The sequence below is a fragment of the Atractosteus spatula genome, chromosome 17 (assembly GCF_055471065.1).
Source record: "Atractosteus spatula isolate fAtrSpa1 chromosome 17, fAtrSpa1.hap1, whole genome shotgun sequence".
In the NCBI taxonomy this organism is placed as follows: Eukaryota; Metazoa; Chordata; class Actinopteri; order Semionotiformes; family Lepisosteidae; genus Atractosteus; species Atractosteus spatula.
Genome location: NC_142722.1, coordinates 7,497,856 through 7,520,414, shown reverse-complemented (window position 1 = coordinate 7,520,414; position 22,559 = coordinate 7,497,856). Strand labels below are relative to the sequence as shown.

General features: G+C 39.6%; 1 protein-coding gene across 2 annotated transcripts in view; it reads left to right on the top strand.

The window, feature by feature from the left end:
* Positions 1-20,127, top strand: part of znrf3 (zinc and ring finger 3) — a 79,472-nt gene extending 59,345 nt beyond the window's left edge. For both annotated transcript variants that reach the window (XM_088935995.1, XM_088935996.1), the window contains 7 exons: positions 6,001-6,075; positions 8,473-8,604; positions 10,849-10,959; positions 11,956-12,123; positions 15,914-16,016; positions 16,164-17,834; positions 18,600-20,127. In XM_088935995.1, coding sequence (XP_088792121.1) covers positions 6,001-6,075; positions 8,473-8,604; positions 10,849-10,959; positions 11,956-12,123; positions 15,914-16,016; positions 16,164-17,834; positions 18,600-18,655 — 2,316 coding nt within the window. In that variant the 3' untranslated portion in view covers positions 18,656-20,127. The remainder of the gene's footprint in view (positions 1-6,000; positions 6,076-8,472; positions 8,605-10,848; positions 10,960-11,955; positions 12,124-15,913; positions 16,017-16,163; positions 17,835-18,599) is intronic.
* The last annotated feature ends 2,432 nt before the right edge of the window (positions 20,128-22,559 follow it).

Below are 22,559 nucleotides of genomic sequence, written 5' to 3'. Positions count from 1 at the left end.
TTTGCGGTTCAAGCACTTTCATCTCCTGCCAGTAGAATCTGGAAGGTCAGGGCTAACTAAAGCCTGGAGAGCAGATCAGTGATCGGAAAACACGGGATGAATTCTCTTCACACTGAGCTAGCCATTCTAGCTCGGAAGCACTGCTCCCTTCCTCTGGAATTATCACTCCCAACAAGATTTTTTATTCAGCCTGGCCATGATGTTGACTTTGTGTCTGTTTGCTTTTGGTAGTTGCGGCAAATTTCAGAACTTATTAGTAATGGAAATGCTCCAAGCATCGAATTCCTATTGTAAGAATAGGCTAAATGTTTTTTTTTATTTTGGAAACTGAATGATATTATATTAAGCGTGTGATTTTTGTGAGCCATCTCTTGCTTTTAGCTGTGCAAATCTTTATGAAGCGATTCAGTACGCACACTGTGTATTCATTTTTCTCCCTTAAACCACATTAGATGTAAAGAAGCAAAATGTGCTGTTTCTTTGGTTAATGTTTTTACAGTTGTTTTTTGGTGTTTAGTTACTGAACAACAAAGTGACGATAAATGTGACATAGTGACGTGTTTGTTAGTATCAGAGTGTAATAGCCGCAGTGGTGTTCTGGTCCTTAACACTCATATGGTAAAGCACTGTTTATGTGTTTGTGTTTTTAGTGTGACTGGGGGAGAAAAATGTGAATTCCTGTATTACTTACAGTCTGCAGGAATGGGGCAGAATAAAGGAAGGAAGAAGGAATAAACTTATTCTCATCTTGATTATAAAAGAAACGTAAAGAGACGACCTGTGCTTAGCCATTAACTTATTCTTGGTGAGTTCATCAAGATCAGTGCACTTCTCAAAGTTGTGATCACTCCACTATAAAGTAACTGTTGCAAAAAGATCTCTGCTAAAAGTGTCTTCTAGGTGAGCAACTGCTACGGTTTTCTTTCCAGAGTTTCAAACAGGGTTAAAACGCTTGCTGGTGATTATGCTTTATGCTGTAATTTACACTTAAGGGGAATAAAGGATGAATCCTTTTGTTCAATTCAGTGGAAAAAGGATGCTGGATGTTTTGCCAACACATGGACCACGCTCAAATAAGTTATTTCTGTTTTTCTGTTGTTGCTTGCTTTTTAGTGGGGGGTTGCTGTTCTGAATCTTTTAAATTTTTAAACCAATTAAAAGCAAATCAGTCCACTATGTAATAAAGCTCCAAAACCAACATCAGGGTTACAGAAACCATGTGCTTATACTGTATATGTGCATGTATAATTTCTTTCACATTTTGCACGCGGGATTTGGTTTGCTTTGAGTGAGTAGGTGCCGTGAAGATGCGCAATATAAAGTACAAGTAGGCCTCCACACACCCCAGCCTCCTGACTTTTAGGGGAAAAGGGAAAAAATGTTTTAAAACTGTGGAGAAGTGATGTGTGGCCTACTACGTGCCCCTAGGTGCATTTTTGCTGTCGTCAGGCAAGTCCCTACATTGCAGTGGCTGCCTAAATGTGGATTCTTTCTTTCTTTTTTTAAGCTCTTTTTTACCAAGGCCTATTAATTATTAACTGGGATCGCAAACATCAAAGGGGCAGAGGCAGACAGTGCTGAATGGACTACAGCTGAGACTGATCTGGGGGGGGGGGGGGGGCTGGTTCTCCCAGTTTCTTTTTGATCATGAGGTATATAAAATTAAAAAAGAAGACAAACACTTTAACCAGTAATAATAAAAGAAGATAAAGCAATAAAAAGTTGCTCAGATATCACAGCTTAAGATCACAGTCTGTTGATTTCTTCTTTTTTTTACTTAGTCTTTAAGGGAACCTTACTTTTTAACCACTTGAGCTTTTTTGTAACGGCAGTGTGTATTATGCTACATATTCTTTTTTACATATCCAATCTGTTTCCCTTCCCATCATGTTAGCCGCTTTGTGGATACTTGCACAGAATTTGCATTTCAGTTTGCTGAGAGGCTGAAGGAAGAGATGATCTGTGTTTCGTTGAAGGAATGCTTTATTTCCCCCAGAGGGGCGAGCCTTTCACTGGTTTTAAATATGGAAAAAAAAGCAAAGCCATCGTTCTTGCGCCGTATACAACTTCAGTTTGCTTAGGCAGACTTTAATGTGAGCCAGAGTTCTATTTTAAAAACTGTGCTCCAGTGCTGTATTTACAAATAAGTGAAATTCCAAAACTGCACATGGGGTCTTTCAATTAAATATTTATTTGAACCTTTTTCATGACAGACCTGCATCTCAATTATTTAGCAGCGTTAAACGATCCCACGTTCGATACGTGGGAGTGCTGAACTGAGCATGTTTCAATTTACATTCTCTACGGAATCTTTAGATCCCCTGTAATTGCCGTCAGTCTTCACGAACTTTGTAGTATGACAGTGATGCTTTTTCAGGTTGAATAATTCAAAAGTTGGTGTGCTCTTGTTCATCGATAAATACTGTAGCAGCATGTGTTTTGCATGCTGTAGGAGGTGAATGACATTGGTATTGCTTGCATACTGTTCAGTTTAAATTAATTCTGTATTTCAGAGTAACACCAAGATAATAAAAATATTTTGAATGAAATATACAGTATTTAACTGAAAGTTAAATCATTAGTTATGTCTTGTTGCCATAATTTGCAAGAATGAGCTCAAGTTGATAAGCTCTCGGCTCCTTTTATGATACTTTGAATTCCACATCCTCTATGAACAAAACAGCAGTGGTTTTAGGTGGTGCAGAACATTGGAACATCCTTATTAATTGAAAGCTAAATTGGATCTGATGGAGCTCCGAATTCGAAACCATTAGAATTTATATCTACATTAGATTCGCATCACAACAGTGAGAACCATTGTATTGCTAGTGGTTTAAAGATGGAAGCAGATGCATTAAACAAGAATGTATGCCCTCCTCTGTTTGTGCCAAGTGAATCATTCCCTGTGACCGAACGGCAAGTTTATTTAAACCTGTTAGTACAGTCGCTGAAAAGTTTCTATCCACAAATTGCTTCCTCTTTGAACTCTGTAATAATATGAGTCCTGGCTTCTTTTGTCTTGTTTTCAGACCACGAACTTCCTTTGGCCAGCAATGAGGTGAGAGCATGTGGAAACAGGCCAGCGCAGACTGGCGTTGTCCGCAGATAGATGGAAATGAGCACAAAATGTGTTCATATGCTGACATGCACACATTCGTGCTTCTTTGTCCTCTCAGCAGGATTAATTAGGTTGATGATGATTCCCTGCATTTGTTCAGCGCTTTTCATCTCGACGGTTCTCAAGGAAGGGAACCCCAATAAAAACCACTACAAAAGTGCAGCATCCGCCTGCCCACCTGGCTCATATATGGCATGCTGCATTCAGCATCCGCTCTGAACAGCAGATTACGTGGAGAACTGAGTCGTTTCTTCACCTCTTGAATTAAGGGGCAACTTTATGGAGGCCAGACGGCGCACAACCAGAGAGGAATTTAGCCAGCACACCGGGGTTATCAGAAGACCCTGTATGATGCTCTGTAGAATGCTGTATCTCAGAATGTTTCCTACAGTATTACATAAATACAGGCCCTGCCTATCTTTAACTCCACCCAAGTGCACTCTGTACTGACATTTAATTTTATATTAAGATTAAATGCAGATTGTTCATCCCTGCAATTTACTGGTTTCATAGAAAACTAAACCAAGAAATTCCCTCAGGGACTGCATACTAACAACTATGTTAAGGATATGGCATGAAAAGCTTTCTCACTTCGAGCTTTAGCTACTGAACTAAATTGCAGGCATTATCTGTCAGTCTATTGATCTGTCTCCATCCATATATATTTATCTGAGAGATACTAGATTATGGACGGAGGTTCTTTAATGAGCATTTTCACGAGCAGTAAATCAGAAATCACTCCTATAGAACTGTGAAATTCTGTCATCGCAGATAAATGTAAAATGTTTAGGCATCTGTTTGCCGTAACAAATTCATTCCCTGGCACTCTGTTTTGTCCTGTGTCTCAAAGCACTTCTGATTGGGCCGCCCGCATCTATCATCCAAGCGATAACAGAATTAAAGCACATCTCTCCCAGCCACTTTGATCTCACAGCATTTTTATTAAACTGAGAGTGAGCTGGAATGGAACCAGAAAGCTCAAAACTACAGGGATAAACTTGATCCCAAACATACTGTTCTGGTTCCAAAGTCAAGGAAATGCAGCTTTGAGTCAAGAGTTTGTGGATTTAAATATAAGAAATGTTTTCTTTGCATTGTTATACAGGCATTGTTTCTCTTTTTAAAATGCTTTTAGTTCATCTATTTTTTGGACTGAAGCAAGGGGAGTTTGTCAGCAAAGCATAAAATGCTTACTTGCACATAATCATGGAGGCATATTATGCGTTTCATGTCATTTTAATTGGATTTAAAGATTCATGCAAGAGTTTACCAACTTTGGTCATCTTATAATCAGTATACTTAAAAATATCTGGCTTCAGGTCTTTTTCACTTTTCACATTTTTCAAATTAGAGGAATGGATTTCTCATCATTAAAAGGGTTGTTTAGTATGCTGGATTTTCTGTTGTGTTTTAATACAATTCATCAGCAAGTGGAAAGTAGGCTGATGCATACATTTAAGGTGTGATTTAACAACATCTTTATATTTGCTGTTCATTGGTTGTTTTCTGTTTCTGCTTTTATTATAAACTGTAGTTGCACACAGAAGAAAATTCATCTTACATGCATGAACTCGTCACTCATTTATCTAGAAGGGAAAGGTGGACCTCTAGTGGAACAGACAAGGAAAGGAACAGTTTTATCCAAATGTATGTGAGGCACCTACTCAATTAACGAATCATTATACATCAAGACATAAACCTAGTGTTTGAGGAGGGTAATGTGAATTTTAATTATTTTGTTATATGAAGATACATTTGCATGCATATTTTCAAGTTATAGAAAACACGTACCGGGGATTGCAAACACAGGTACCAAGATATATTAGAAAGGAATATTGCAGTGTAGGTCAAAAATAAGTTAAGCACTCTTATGGTAAAAGAACTGTCAAGGATAAAATGAAATATCTTTGAGACAATAAATGGAAACTTCTTGAAAATGGAAGGGAAATGGCTGATGTACTGCACGAGTATATCACTCTGGTGTTCACTAAGGAAGAAGTCAATTACATACCTCAGGCAGCAGAAGAAAAACATTCAGTATGTAGTGTCAGCATAGAAGACGCTGATGTTTTTTGGGTATGAGAAACATTCAAGAAATAATTAATTCCCAAATCATGATGGTATCTCTTGTTTCCTTGAGTACTGCTGGGAAGATATTATTCAGAAGCTATTGATGTGACTCTTCCACTTCAGTCACTAAAGACTGGGGAGTTACCCTGGAAAATTGCTAGTGCCCATCCATAAGAAGGGTGGGGAAAAAACCCCAAGAAGTTGTAGACCAACAAGCCTAACCTCTCTTACTTTAATGGGTATAGAAACAATTATTAGAATTATGCTAGACAAAATCAAAGGATTGTTGGAGTATGGAACAAGCTACTGTACCTAGTCATTTTGTCAAAGTTGAAACCATGGCTTCTTTTAAAAACTGTCTGGGTGAGATCCTTGCTTCAATTAGCTTCTAACTCTCAAACAAGCTACATGGGCTGAAGGGCCTATTCTCATTTGTTACATTTCTTTTAAGACTTCTTATGGGGCTTAAGAGTACCTTAATCAGGAGCCTTTCTGAAAATATCAAGTGTAAGATTGCATGTTTGTTGTTTGTACCCATTACTGCTGTTTAAAGAACTCTTATACTAGAGAACCTAACTCAAGAGATGGACAAGTGTGAAGGTCTGAGGACACAGCATTTGCCTCTTTATACTAGAATCTGTTAGAGAAACATAAGTATAGATGTATCATTGCAAAGTATCTGAATATCTTCACTGTTTCCCATTAGGTGCATCAGCCAGCTTTGTAGGGTATCTTTTTAGAACAAAGGCTGTGTTGAAAACATATCGCTTGATGATTTCTACATAGTTCTCAATTATTTCTTCTTCCTGCAGGCAAAACGTGCAGTCCAGAGGGGGGCGACAGCTGTCATCTTTGATGTCTCTGAAAACCCTGATGCGATTGATCAGGTATGACTTGTATGTTAGTTGTACTGTAGCAAAGCATCCATTCAAGAGGTACAAAAGTACTTGTACCTTTTTAGACGGTTTTGAAAGTAAGCCCATGGCCCAAAAGGGTATTTCTTTTTGTTGAAGTGTGCTGGCTAATATTTGATGGTGTATATTATAGCTTCTCAGCCCCCAGTCCTTGTTAATTATAATTTTCAAAGCATTAAGCATAGTGTTTGTTTCTATTTTAAAACAGCTTTGGAATAAGGTTAGAAATTAACACGAGCTCTGTTCTAGGTGCTGTATTTTGCATCCTCACTCCGTTATGAGTATTATTTCAGTGACATTACTGAATTGAACTAGTGGGCCTTTAAGTGGATAAAATGATTTTTTATGTGAGGTTTTGGTGTAGTGTCTTCCCTCCCTCTGCCCCATGTCTGTACAACAATAATTAATGACCAGCTAAGAGTTATTTTGAAAGTTGTGGGGGAGCAGCAATTTTTAAATTACGCCTAAACAGGTCTTGTTACTTTTGTTAAATCTGGAACACAAAAATAGAAACTGAGAACAGTGGACACTTTTTTGTTACATGACGGGCTGTTGGAGTGATAAACAGGCTATCCTTGCCATGTTGTCTAAGCCAATACCCTGGCTTCTTTCAAGAAATGTCTGGATGAGGTCTATAGACTAGTTGCCCAGTAGCAAACAAATGTGCTAAACGGCTTTCTTTTTCTCCTTATTTTTTATGCTCCTGCTTGAATACAGTTAAAACCTTATATAAATGTCCATTTACTGCAAAGAGATAGGTCTCAATTTGTTTTTACCTCCCGTTGAAAATCTGTACATTGACACAATAACCAGAGGCATTCCTTTGAGGATATACACCAGTTATTTAAAAGGAACTAGGCAAAATTATCTTCTCTTTCACAGATTTGGTTCTGTAAGTCCTGCGGGTAGGCTTGGCTGCGTCTTGGGTGCATTTTTTCTTCAGCTCTAATTTGGGAATGAATAACAAACCTAAAAATGGATGGCCTGGCTATACAATTACTAAATGTCCTTGACAAGTTAATTGGGCTCTTTGTGGGGCAGAAATTGTTCACTCATAGCATACAACATTTTCTTAGTACCAGATAGAAAATCCTAATAGAATGATATGTTCTGAAGTGTTGTTTTATTATAGTGTTGTGATCTGCTTTTATTTTAGTACTTATTAGATAACTTATTTAAGGCAATTTATTTATGTGGCAAAGTTTCATCTGCTATAACAGGCTAGGAGTTTTGACTTGTCCTAGTTACGGGCACGATAAAGGATTATTGTATCAACCACATAAAACAATATAAAAAGTACAGTTCTCAATTTCTTTTACTGCTTTACATTGGCGTTAAATTTTCCGAAACCTATAGTTGACGTAAATTCAAAACGACATGTCTGGGTGTTGAAGGAGAAAAGAAGAAAAGACAAACGATGGAAAGAGTGCTAATTAAAATCCCTGAGCAAAATTGCGAGAAACATTAATAAAAGATTTATATCTCCAAAGCCTGCACTCCAATCTTAACACAAACAGGAACATACAATTAACTGTCTGAGACTTGTGTTTGAAGTCTTTCAGGGAGGAGGTTTATTTTTTTGCTTTCAGAAAAGGAATTCTGTTTTCTTAAATTCCTTGGGATATGTATCGCTTCAACAAAGCAGACATAGGGCACAGCAGTACTAGAACCTTAGGGACAAAACAGTAGAATTGCAAAAAAAAATGTATTTTGGTTGGAAACTAGCTATTGGGGAGAAACAGTTCTCAGGATCTTTTCTTTTCTTCAAGTTGCAGATTTTGTAGCATTAGATAAGAAAGCAAGAGCAGAGCTTGATCTGTCTTTATTTTATTTTTTTCAATTTCTATACTGAATGCTGTTTACATTCAGAATTTACGTTCCCAGCTGTTCTTATCACATAGGTCACATTACTGAATGCTGGGCCTAACATCTTAGGTCTTAAAAATATGTATTAGAAAATGAGATTAACTACACTGAGTATTCTGATTATTTTAGCAGTGGAGACTGGAGAATGAGCTAATTTTCTGTTTGAAAATCTATCTGAATTCCAGGAAGCTATTTTCCAGTATCTGATGGTTTTAAACATACAGTACCAAGCTTTTAAGACATAACACTTTAACTACAGTGCTGTGAGTCATCTTGAGGAAGATGGCACACCGGGACACAAAATGCATTTCTGGGACGTCTGTTGACCCTAATTTCAAATACACTGGAACAAACAACACACACAAGTTCTGGAGGCAGTAATGTCCTAACTATGTTGGGAACTAAAGCAACACGAACAGAATAGAGTTTAAATGACAACAGAGTAAGAGACATTGATCTTTTTGTGTCCCGTAATTTTGACTTCTGTGCTTCTTTCGCCTCTAGCTCAATCAAGGCTCAGAGGATCCTCTCAAGAGGCCAGTTGTATACGTGAAGGGTGCCGACGCTGTAAAGCTGATGAACATTGTGAATAAACAGAAGGTGGCTCGAGCAAGGATCCAACACAGACCACCCCGGGTAAGAGGGGAGCTCCGCATCGTTTTTTTTAAACAGTGAATGTGATCTTTAGAATGGTTTTGCTCTTTGTCTCTTAAACAAAAAATTGGACTGAGTTTTAAGCTAAAGCCTTCTCGTTCCCTGAGGCCAGTTTCCTGTCTTTTAGACTTTGATACTAGTGAATCCAATGCATCCAATTCGACTGCATGCTTGGCCTGTGACAAGCACCAAATTTGCCACTTCCTTGATAACACAATGCGTTTATTCAACGTGCAGCATTCTGGTGGTGCATTTCACTTTGTGGCTTTTTAAAAATAAGTCTGATGCATTTACCCCGTGAGCTACAGACTGTTCAGTTCCTCACTGTCTGTGATTTCTGGAAGGTGATTTAGTTGGGTGACTGTCTTCGTCAGATCACATATGTGAACAAGCTGGACTGAACAGTTCATAATGGCCTACCCAGTAATTGAGCATCATTTTTCACTTGTAATGAATTTGTACATTTACACATTTCTGTCTCGCCACAATAATTGATTCAGTTTCTGCTGCAGTTTACTTGTTGCTACTTGTTGCACTTCTTTAACCAAGAGCACTGCAAGGAGATATGGTTTTGTTATATATGACTTTATTTTTATTATTTTATAATAAACCACATTTAATTTAGAATGGCTGGGATATTTTGTCTGCTTTCTGAAATGACACTGTGAGTTACCAGGCTTATTCTGCTTTTTCTTCTTAATTCATTCCTGTCTGGGTAGTTCCTTTTTTTTGCTTTACCACAGTTTTGTTGGCCCTGTGCTTGATTGATAAGCGCAGAAGATCAAAGGAATAGTTTTGCAAGGTAGTGGTTTGGAACATACTGAGATTAGCTGCTGAGATTAGCTGCGGGCAAGAGACTTCATACACAACCTTTGTTGTGAGTGAAAGAGACAAAAAAAGAGGAACTCTCAAACTAGAGATGTTTTTATTGTTATTGTAGGGTATAAAATCCTCACTGTTTCTGAGCCATTGTAGTAAGGTGATATAGCAGTAACCACCTGAAAATAAGGAAGTTTAAAAAACCTTGCGGTGACCTCAATGTGGACTGACATAAGAAACGGCAGTAAATAATGGATTTTGTTGTAAAAATGCAGCACTAGGATAAGATGTCCCACAATTTCATGAACAAAAATATATAGGTGTTGATCTTCACCCTCCATATTTTTATTTCATGGCAAAGTTACCAGTGTTTTTCAGTCATTTTTCAAACTATTCTGAGATTTCAAAGCTTTTTCTGCTGTGAACAAATTCATTGGTTTCCTAGGAACAATCTTCTTTTGAAGAGAAGAGATTGCTAATTACAAAGGGACGATTTCAAGTCTCAAGCTACTCGCTGGCCTCACTGAACTTCAGTTAATATCCGATTTAATCTTGATCCTGTAAGATAAACAGATTTAATTTTACAACACAAACATTACTGTAGAGTTGAAGTGGCATTAGTGCTTTGATCACTCCTGCTGTACACACAGACACGTAACTAAGAATCACAGTCAGGACCTCACACGAAGCAGCATTGGGGTCTCCATCTAACATCTGCATTCAGATGGAATTGGATTTACCTTTTAAGATGATTTGAAAATTCAAGAGATTCACTTGGGAGCAAACTCAAACATAAATTAAGATGCTTTGAATGTCAAGCTGTTGTTTATGGTCGGTTACAGTGTATTCTGATATGGTTTTGTTTTAATTTGTTTTTCGAAACCTTAAGATTACATTTTATGTTTCTGTGTTTGAACAAATATTTCACATTTTGCTTTGTTTATTACACCAGGAAGGTTTTTTTTTTGGTAAAAAGATACCATGAAATTTCCCTCACAGGACAACGCAGGGAGTCTATCCGCACTTTAACCAAGAACATCCACGAATGTCTTACAGACACCCTTATCTATAAGTGCTTCCCAGGCCCTAAAGTTAGGGATTTGGGATGGATTTGGATTTTTAGTCCAAATGATATGGTAGCCCCTCAGATTCCATTGTATTGCCAGGGGGGTTTTGTGGTATTTTGTCTTCTGAGCCTTCCAAGATCAGTGGATCGTTCTGTATTACTGACAAAATAGCAAAGTGTCTATGCAAAACAGCAAAATAAACTAATATTTTTTCTTACATGTATAAATACTTCTATAACTGGATTAGTCAAAATTACAATTCTTTCTAATGTACGCTTATGTTATACTTATGTTATAGATGTCGTATTGACGGCCTTTATTTTGTCTGGTTTCTCAACAGCAGCCAACAGAGTATTTTGATATGGGGATTTTTCTTGCCTTCTTTGTGGTGGTGTCCTTAGTGTGCCTTGTCCTCCTCATTAAGATTAAATTAAAGCAACGAAGAAGTCAGGTAAGCACACTTGAAAGTTTGCAAAAACTGTTGTACTCTTTCCGTATGCCTTTCCTGCTGGTGTTTGTTCTTGTAATGCCAAGAAACGATTCACTTCAAGTGCTTTTTTATCCATTGATGGAAACAGAATGTGATAAACATACAGAACATTCCAGAATTTGGGCACAGTGTTCTTTAAAAAAACATGCTTTGTTTCTCATAATGCTTCCCCTGAAGCAGTAAATGGTGGCATCATAATCATGTTTCACACCTTGAGAAATGAAGGTGTGCAGGAATAATTAGAGCAGACTGTACTGATACATGCATCTATCTGTGTCCTCCATGTTACAACCGCTGTGCTAAATTAGCTACACAAGCTTGTGTCTGCACAGTAATGTTATATTGCTTGACACACAGCCAGTTACAGGCAGTTCTCTTGATCATGAGCCAGATTATGAACAGTCGTTAACACAGACACTTATCTTCTGTCCATTAACTTTCACACTGTTGCGCCATTCAGTATGATTGAATGATGAAATAAAACAAGAAGATCAGACAGCTTTGTACAAATGTTGGTTTGGCTAGTTTGCAAAGAGTTTAAAGTGTTGGTTTCTCTAGATCAGGAGTTTATTAGTTTGGTCCTGAGGACTTTCACACCTCTTGTTGTTGCTCCAGGTGATCTTTCTGTTACCTTAATTGACCTAATAACAGGATTCATTAAACATTTTTAGTTGCTTTCAGTTCTTGAACGTGTTTTAATTATTATGTTTCAGAAGTAAAATTAGTTTTTCACATTTTTAAGTAGAAAGAAGTTCCAGCCAAGCAAATTGTTTGGATTGGGTTCAATTAAGTAAAGAGCACAGCTGGAATGCAGTCCAGCTCTCCTGATCAGGGACCAGGGAAACCCTAGTATAGAGTCACTTGTACTGTTCTTGTAAATTGCCTTAATTATAAAATTATAGTTCAGAACCAGCACCTAATTACCGTGTTCTCCTTTGCTATTTTACTTGACACCAGAGCTCTATGAACAGGATGGCCATCCAAGCACTTGAGAAGATGGAGACGCGAAAATTCAAGTCGAAAGGCAAAGGTCTTCGAGAGGGCAGCTGTGGCACATCAGACTCGCTGAGCAGCAGCTCCACCTCTGACTGTGCTATCTGTCTGGAGAAGTACATTGACGGAGAGGTAAGGGGGAGAAGGATTTGCCACTTTAACAGTGCCTCAAGTACCCACAATTGCTCCCGATTACACATTTCAGCTTTCTTCATCATGTGTGGTGGTTTAGCCCCTTTGAAAAATAGAGCTTTTATCAACTTACCCGTTAGGTTCTGAGCTAAATGACAAATACAGGCAGGAACGACGACTGTTTTCATGTTTTGTCATTAACATTCTTATTTGAAACTTTTAAATGTAATTTCTATTTATAGAGCACTTTTCATTCCAAAGAATTCAAAGTGCTTTATATAGAAATTGGGACCCAGTTCGTCAACAAGCAGCCCCCCATAAGGGGGACACTTGGGAGCCATTATGCACCGCACCGCACCGCAATAGCTCCCCTGCACTACCACTGATGAAGTTTACCAGATTGTACAGTCCTAGAGTGGGCTTTGGCTAGGACAAATCTACACTAAATTAAACTACACTAAATTGACATTGCCACTTTGGTGATCAAGTAACCAAGACATCAGTTTATATCTCGTCCAAAGGATGGCACTCCACCTACTAATACTTCAACTAATACTGGTCAGCAGTAACCTGGTTTTCCTTGGAGGTCACTCATCCCAGTACTGACCAAGCCCAGACTTGCTTAGCATCGTAAGATTTGATGGGATCACACTACAAGGTGGTAATACTGCTGCTAACCTTCCTACAAGAAAACTACCTGTGACTTCTACACTGTTCAACATTGGCCATTCTTCTACTCAATGTGTTTTGAGAGCTTTGACCTTGTAAAAATGGGACTTAACCCACTTACTTCTGCCTGCGTTCGGTTACTGTATATATACTCCTTTACTTAATTCAGCGTCTCGTCTACTGAAGCAGATAGGTTACATCTACAACTGTCCTGATCCATGACTTGAATACAGCGTTGTGTGGTGAGCTGAAGTATTCAAAGGGCAGGCCCTGGCCCAGCAGAGTTGTTTTTGCGTGGTTTTGTGTTGACATTTGGGCAGAAAAAGGTTAAGAAAAACAGTGTGAACAAAGGAAGGCACATTTGACTGGAAGGAGGAAGTGGTAAAATAAAAGGATGAATAGCACCAAAGAGATTAAAGAAAATGAAATGAAACGCAGAACAAAAGCACAGGAAGATCTGATGACTCATCCTGTGGTTTTTTTATGAGTTTATAAAACACTGAGGCCAAGAACTTAATGCTCGGTTGCTGTTCTGTGAAGCCTGGGAGTTGTCCTTGTTGCCTTCCTATCAGCAGCTCAAAGGACATCACTTCCATTCCAGAGCACGTTTCAGGGTGACCAGATCTCTCCCCCCTTCTCAGATGGATTAAGAAGGGTCACAGGTTCACATGTGCCTAAGACAACCCAATAAGCTTGTCATCTTATATTGTTCACCTGTCATTCATAGGTTTTGGTGAGTATGCTTTCCTGCCGCATGCTTGACTTTCATGTTGGTGGTCACTCTTGATTAACATGGCCAAACACCTATGAAATTTAATAAGACTTTCTATCAGGCAGGTTCATTTGACAGTGCAGCAAACATTTGGATGTTTCAGGGGTGTAGCATGGATTATCAAAGCAAAAACCTTTTTGATTTTTTTTTTCCCTTTCACTGGGAGAGTGCCGAAAGCTAAACCCGTTGTTCTATACTACTTTACTGCCCTCTACAGGGCACCTGGGTGCACACTTTCCATCATGTTCCTAATAAAACAGTTACACGGCGAATACGATTCTTCAGACCTCCAGTCTTGCTCAGTGGCTGGCCTGAGGCTCTGGAGACAGATTTCCATCAGCATCCCCAGTTAGAACAATGCCCACACGTCAGTCTGATTGATTTGTTGGGACTGGTGGAGTGTGGATTCCAGTCCCAAAACATCTTTGCTCTCATCATAGCCACTTCTGAAAACAGTCCCACCAGGAGGATGGGATTAGACTGCAGGTGTTTTTAAAGTCTTGTGAAACACATGCCACACCCTGTTCTCAAAGAGATCCAGTCAGTCATCTGTGGGGCTTCTTAATGTGTTTAGTGGGTTTTACTGTGTAAGATCACAATGGTAATTGCTTCAAAGCTGACCGTGATCCATTCCATTATACTTAAAGTGTCTGCTTTAACTTTCCATAATGCTTTAACTTGCATTGAAAAACCAAAAGCATCCCAGATCTGCAGCCTTTTCTGCAGTTTGACAGACTGTTATCATTTGTTGAGATTACTCCCAGCACCTTTGCATTTATTTTAATATAAACATTTCAGATTTAATTTCATCTTATGTTCATAATGCACAATCTTCAGTGCATCACAAGCTTTCATCGTCCGAGGCAGTTTGTTATTTGATAGAAATACTTCTGCTCCTTATGTAGTAAACATCAATGTGGACCTTTGTCATACTGTGTGTGGCCATTCTTCCAGACGTTACACGAAAAAGCTCATTTCTGGTGAGGAACATGTCAAGAGCCTAGTTTGAAAGCACAGAAAACACTGCGGCTTTCCATCCTGGAATTGAAACCAGGAAATCTGTACGCATTTACACAAGTTCCATTTTTATAATAACAGTACCAGAAAAATGAATATACTGTATATATACTTCAATATAAATGAACAAAGAAGGGATGTAAATAGAAGCCATGAATTGTGGGTGTGGAAGCAAAGAAAAAAATATGTTCTGATGTTTGTTTGGGCTTTGTGACATGAAAGCTCAAAATGTGAATGTCTTAGCTTTTAATTAATCCAAAAGCCACACACAATTGTGCAAGAGTGTGTGTATATATATACATTTTGTTAAAATGGAAAGCTGTTTCAAAAGAGGAATGAAAAAGAAAGCAGGCTCAAAGCAAATAACCATGGAAGATTTTCCTTCTAATCTATGTTTATAAAATAAAAATGTTAACAATATATAGTGAACATGAAGGCTTCTCCCTCAGGGCTGAAATCCTATGTTTTGGGTGAAATAGTAGCTTCCATAGGTTGTCTGATTTGTGTCTGGGACCTAGATGCTCATCTGAGATACTGCATTTTCTGCCTTTGCCATTTACATCTAATTCTGCATCTTTAATGCCAAGAATTTCCAGTTCCATTTTGAAAAATATTTACAACCGTCTTAAATAGATAAGCTCCTAAACATAGACCAACTGTAATAACAATAAGCCAGTTTGTACCGTTGCTGGATTGAATTTTGGAAATGGGTAGCAAAGAGATAGAGAGGCTGAGCTATGATTTTCTGTTAGCTACAGTAGCAAAGTGTATGAATCACCCTGCATATTTCTGGGGTACATTTTTATTAACTGCACTTGGTGTACAACAATTCAGATTGGGAAGGGTACAGAGTGAAACACTTGGACCAGGTTGTATTGCCTTCAGTTGAAAGAGATGTGCAGAGCTCAGAAGTAGCCCGTGGAGGATTACTTGGCAGGTGGAAACAATTTTGCTTTATTCCCAAGCTCTCCTCTAATTTAAGAAATGGCAGATGGTTTGATATTCCTTGCCAGCCTTTTCAAACCATAACCATGCTGTGAAATGAGCTGGAATGTTCAAGACCTGTTTTCTTTAGAAAGTAATGGGTATTCTTGATGTGCTGCTTTTGCCTCTAGTGTAGCGTAATTGCTGCGCTGTGCTCATTACATGTTAAAGTGTTTCTGGTTTTTGTGGCAAAACGGACGGGTTTTGGTAGCTGTGAAAACCAGTTCTATAAACTGAGCGGTGAGCTAAGTTTAAGAGGTTTATCTGCCGTTTTCTGTTGAAGTAAACAGTTTTCCCTGGAAAATACCGATTCTCAGAATGACAGCAGACATCTCTTCAATTTTGCAGGAACTGCGCGTGATTCCATGTGCTCACAGATTTCATAAGAAATGTGTGGACCCTTGGCTGCTTCAGCATCATACCTGCCCCCACTGCAGACATAATATAATTGGTGAGTCTGTCCCCCAAAAAATATATTTGTGAGTTTGTTCCATAGTTGATTTTTGGGCAGTGATGGCAATGAGCTAAATGGCTTTTTGCGACCAGGCTTGGGAAGTCTTAATGCGGTGCCATCCATTTCTCCTTTCTCCTTTTGCAGAACAAAAAAAGGGAAACCCTGGACCTATCTGCATGGAGCCTGGAAACCCAGCCCACGGTCGACAGCAGAGAGTCGTTCTTCCTGTGCATTACCCGGGGCGAGTGCACAGAGCCGGCCAAGTGACTGCGTACCCCACTCGAACCAGCATCGACCCCCACGGCAACCCCATTACAGTTCTGACTGTGGAGCAGCACGGCGACCAGAATCTTTATCCGGCCCAATCCTCTGCTTTCATCCAAAGCTACCCTCCCCTCCACCTGGACCACCCGTTGAACCCCCACCACTGTAGCATGGAGCACCGGGCTGGGCCTTACCCCCCGCCTCATGCTTTCAAGCGGCCCAAGTTCAACGGGCGCAGCTTTTCCCGGGCCTCCTGTTTTTCTCAGTACGAGACCATGTACCAGCACTACTTCTTCCAGGGCCTGACCTACCCTCAACCTGAGGGCCACCCAGGAAGTGGGCCCCACAAAGGCCACAGCCGGGCCTTCCAGCAAGGCATGCTGTACCCCACGGTGGTCCACATGGCTCCCACCTCCTCCTCCTCGCGCCTCGGCGAGAGTGGAAGCTCGTCCAGCTTCAGCTGTTACCATGGCCACCGCTCGGTGTGCAGCGGATACCTGGCGGACTGTCCAGGCAGTGACAGCAGCAGCAGCAGTTCAGGCCAGTGCCACTGCTCCTCCAGCGACTCAATGCTGGACTGCACCGAGGTGAGCAATCAGGGAGTCTATGGGAGCTGTTCCACTTTCCGCAGCTCCCTGAGCAGTGACTATGACCCTTACGTGTACCGAAGCAAAAGCCCTTGTCGAGGGGCAGCGGGCGAGGCTGGACCTGGCTTCTCTCCCGCCCCTCAGGACGAGTCTCCTGCCTCTTCTGGCCATGACTGCCTCCAGCCCCCTGCCGGGGCCTCCTTCATCTCAGGGGACCAGCTGTCCAGCTGTAGCCTGGAGCCGAACTATAGCAGTCACTCTTCACTGGAACCCAGGGAAACCAATACCACTACCTCAGCCGGGGCCCCAGAGGGCGCTGGACCAGAACTCCTGGGCTGGAATAAAGTGTCAGAGGAAAGGGATCAGGGGGCGGCCTGCAGCTGCTGTTTTGAGATTCCGCCCTCGGCCTCTGAGAGCAAAGGTCAGGAGGTGGGTGGAGCCACGTTTCTGGGAACAGCCCACTGTATGCAGGGGGTGGAGCCTAGGACCCCTTTAGGATCCACCCCTCAGAACTTGTACAGTGTTAACACGGACCACTTGTGCCCAGCGGAGCAGGGGAACTACGAAGGACTGCCTTGCTGTTTTTACGAGGAGACGAATGCTCGCCGGAGCAACGGGGGCTGCTATGCCGAGGACTATGCGGTGAATGTACAGTACACGCGGACTGATGCCGATCCGCAGGCGTTGCAGAGGTGCTGTGAACTCGGTCAGCGGATACCAATCATCACTGAGGACATGGATTGTGAGCTGGGTTTGGCCCCAGGGCCTCAGACGGGCTTGCTTTCCGCAAACCTACCTGAGGAAGGGAGAAGCAGGGCTGGGGACCGGGAAGAGTCTAATGAACTGTACGTGCCCTCTGCGCAGTTTGGGGGTCAGATATTCCCCCGTGAGGAGGAAACGAGGGCTCTTTTCCGCAACAGTTGCTCCAGTTTCCACAAAGCACAGGGAAACTGCAAAGCTGGAGGTGAGAGTTTTAACCACCCTTGTGTGAAAACAGACTGCTTGTCCATTGTTTTGGCCTGAATTTGCCACACAGATTTTACTGCTGAGCCCTTACTTTTGTATGTTTATGCATCCTAGTAAGTATTGTCAGAATGTATTTTCGGCTGATAAAGTCCAGACTAGATAATGCCAGTGCCTGAAAAGAATATTACCACTGATTTTATACCACAACAAAAAAATTACGGCAAATATCTGCTACAGGCCTGTATTTTGCCACAGCTATGTGTGGAATGCCAAATATTGACATATGGTAGAGGGCACAGTATGAAAGACTATATCTGTGCTGCCACACTGTTCTTTTAAGTTTTGTTTTCTAAAGTCAGTCCCAAAGAAAATGTTTTTTTAAGTTTGTGTTTAAGAAGGGATCTCGTTTTTGTTTTTGTCAGTACTGACTGGTTGAAAATCATTGAAATGTCTGAAGGTGACGTAGTGTTCCTACTTTTGTTAAGCTAAATCTGAAAATAAGCAGTTGAAACAGTTCCACGCTTTCCTTCTGCAAAGAAAAGAGTGGAACTTTTGATTACAGCCTCTGACCACTTCATAGGTTTTTGTAAGGAAATGCATATCAAAGGACTGACATCTGAACTGGAGTTTTGCAAATTATATTGATTCAGCTCGATAGATTATATAGTTTAAATAGCATCTCCCTAAAATTCAGCATCACTCATCTCCTTTACTTCTCATGTGAACTGATTTGTCATTAACAATGTTTTTCTTTTACCTGTAGGGTCAGGACCATCCCATGATTTGGAAAAAGAAAGCGTGGCAGACCCCAGCCTGTGAGGTTTTTAAGTTCGGTTATACGGGAAGTTTTTTTATTCTTTAAATTAATATTAAGACTCCAGTTTGTGTAAGACTTTTTGAGGGTTTTTATTTTTGTTATATATATAAATATATATATTTTTTAGCTTTGACAAACACAAAAAGTGGTAATATGGAGAAATGTTAAAATCTTAATTTCCTTTAACCCCAGACTGTTGTGCTGTTCTTGTTTGTTTCGCTTTGTATTCCTTTGTGGGTTATAGGAGAAGCAGTCTAATGGATGTGCTCTACTTGGTGTGTGAAAACCAGGCCACACCAGGCCCCTAATCTTTCGAACCCTGCTCTCCAGAGTTTCCACCCTACTACTTGACTCAGGGTTACTGCTGCCTTAGTAGCAAGCCAGCATTTAATTAATTTTCGTTCATTGTTGTGAATCAGTGGAGCTTGGTTTTAGCACTGTAGGTATAGAATGAACAAAAAAACAACTCTGATGGGTAAAACTGTTGAGAAAGGTTGTTTCAGTGGTATGACAAGGGAAAGACTGTTTTCTGTGAGCCTAATATTTACAGTCAGCAAAGGACTGGTGTTCCATCTGTGTTTCCTACAAGTGTCATTCTGAGCTTTACACAGCCTTTTTCCTGAGGCAGGGATATCAACCCTACACCTCCTTTTCAGTCAGTTTTCTTCAGGTGTAATGTATAGGGTTGAGAAACTAGTTTTATTTCAGTGTGTCAGGGAAAGGCCAAAGCAAGGTAGTTAACCAAGATAGTAATGGAAGATTAATTAAATCCTCAAAAAAGTGGCATTTAAAAAATATCCATCTGGTATCGTTCAATATGTTGTCAGCTTATGCCTTGTTTGTTTTACAGACTTTTTAATACTGTTTCTATGAAATGTATCCATACAGCTGAGAGACTACCAGTTCAAGAACCCTATTTATACGTGACATTTTAACTCAATGCTGTAATTCTTGAACACTAAAAGACTAATCTTGCCTTTTCTTAGAGATCTACAATGCAAAAATAGCATTTGTGAGGGTACTTGAGGCACTATTTAATTTTTTATTTGTAGCACTTAAAAAGGATTGTGTAAAGAAAAGCTTGGTGTACAAAATTTGTAATATTTTTAATTTTTTAATATAATTATTTTCTCCGTCATTACCATTTTACAATGTTTTAAAAGGCTAGAAAATCAATCTGTGTATATTTCTGTATATGTATAGCAGCACATTTCATTTATGGAAATATGTTCTCGGAATATTTATTTACTAATATATTTATCTTTAAGCCATGTCTTATGTTGAGAGTGTATGAACGCTATTGAAATCTTTTTTTTTTGAGAAATCACTAACATGAGACTTTGTAAATACATGATAATTGCACACAAAGATGAAATATTCTCTGACCAAAAAACGATTTTTAAATTTTAGTACTATACAGTTTTGTAACAAAGTGTACAAAGGCCCTGTAAAAATACAGTTTTATTCAAGTAAAGCTGCGTGGAGTCCTTCTTTCCAACCTTCTGTGTTATGTTCTAGGATTTGTTGCATAGAGTTTGGGTAAGAGTAGATCCATCCATTGATTTTCTAACTGCTGTATCCAATACAAGGTAGCTGGAGAGCTGGAGCCTCATTTCTACTGTATGTGTAAATACAAAACATGCTGTTGGAATCACAGCTGAGCTGCAGTTGTGAACCAGATATTCTTAACCACCAGTTGACAAGCAGTCACACCTTTTTCAACACAGTTAAGACGGAGAAACTGGTGCATCCTCTTCTCTTCATTTGAACACGGGGCATCGACAACGCTACTTGAAAAAGCTTCCAGTCCCGATTAAAGGGTTAGGTTTGCACTGCAAAAAGCATTTAGAAGACATTGTTGACTTTCCTGTGCCTTTCTTCTTATGTCTATCATTTAGTTATGTAATGTATGAAACACAGTTCATACCATAGTTTTTGTGATATATTTACTGCGGTCTCACTAAAATCAAAATCCAATTTGTTCCTTTTGTTTGCAATAGGTCGCCAGTCTCCATTTGTAACCACAGGGTGGCAGTCTTTCATCGTGAAAGGGTTTTCATTCCTAAAACATTCTTTTAATGCAGCTTTGGACTTGTAATAGTTACAGTTTGACTCTTCTAATAGTAAGAAGAGAGGAAGCAAGTTACTGTCGTCACAATTCCAAGAAAGAACAGAACTGATTTTTAAGTATCCTTTTTTTTACATTTCAGTTAAATTCTATTTTAGTTTTTAAAGTCAAATAGCCCACCAAGAGGCATAACTGTGTCTTACATTTCCAGATTTATGTCATGTTAGTTGTGCAAATTCATGTCTGTCAGGTAAGATATCTAAGAAGAATGTCAGCTGAAGTATCTGCCTCAGACCTCTCTTGAAATATCGCATGCTTTCAAAAAGCTAAGCTAGAACCTACTTTTATTGCCTGCACATATTTTTAAGTTGACATAATATAGGCTTTCATTTTTTATGAGAGTGTGTGTTCTTTTCCTTCAATATTCTGTCAGGTCAAATCATCCACAATGTAATTCATAATTGGTAATAATAACTTAAAGCCTATTAAAACACAAAAAGACTACTTGTGGAGCCTCGCGTGTCATGGTGAGTCCCATCAAGCGTATTAGTTGCCCAGCACCTGGAGATGAAACATGACACAGCTCAACTTGATTTGCTTTCATTTGAATGTGATCTGATAGGAGAGACTGTGCTGGAGGGGTAGTTTTCTGCACAGTGAAGAGAAACCACATGAGCTATACTGACCTTGAGATGGACACCAGCACCTGTTCTGATGTAGGTATATAGGTCTTCGGTAGCTTCTGGCTATTAGCTGATCCAAAAAACATCAATATAAAATATATAATTTTTAATTTAATGAAGAATTAAGGCTAAAAATGTTATTAGCATGTGTCCAGTAAATCATGGAGTTATGGAACAAAAAGCAAACAGTATTTTTAGACATTATTCATATTATTATTGTTATTATTATTAGATTGTGGGCCTAAAAAATATATATTTTAATTTAGTGCCAGACCAATATTGTGATTATCTAGTTTATATTAATAGTAGAAAAACTCAGCCAATGTATTCTGTTCCATGTGATTAACATGAGTAATCTCATGATAGAAGGCAAACCTGCTCTGGGTGTCCTTTTCATTTTGTGCAAAAATGCTTAATTTTGAAGGTGCGCTATGCTTTTACTTTTAGCAGAAAATATTGTTACATTTTTAACTGCAACAGATTTATTTTTATTTAGAAAAAGTGCTGTATTGTCAGAGATAAGTATACGAGAGATCAAAATAAGTTCCATTTCAAACTCCAGGAAACAATAGACCTCTTGTGCTGGTTTGTGAATTTCTGATCTGACCTAATGACATCCTTTTACCCTTTTGCTCAATGCAGCAGGTTTTGTTTCTGCTTATGCATTGATTGGTCTGAACCTTAGTTTCCCCAGTGACACCAGAGACCAGGTATATCATTCAGTTAATCACACTGTGTTTCATTCCTGCACAGAAAGGCACTGCTGTCAGCTGCCTGAGACTTTGCTCTTGGCCTTCTTGGTGGAGAATAGAAGAGTGAGTGTTTCTCTCTGTCCCAGGAGGAAAGTTATTGTACCGACTTCCATTGCAGAAGGAAACAAAGGTCTCACAGTTCTCAGAATTACAGGTATTCAAGATTACGGTCCAGGGGTCTCACATTACGAGTTCACAGTAGCAGGCCCCTATGGAGAGCATTGAATGCATGACCATAGTGTCGGTGGCACTATGTTTTCTCTTCTATATCGGATGATACTGCCCTTGGATTCAGTGTTGGGAGCTTTTGGAGACTAATTATTGCTCACGGAATCGGGTTCATTCGTAATTGAAGGGATGCTAGCCAGGAGCATCGGGGCTGGAAAATGTGTATATGGGTCAC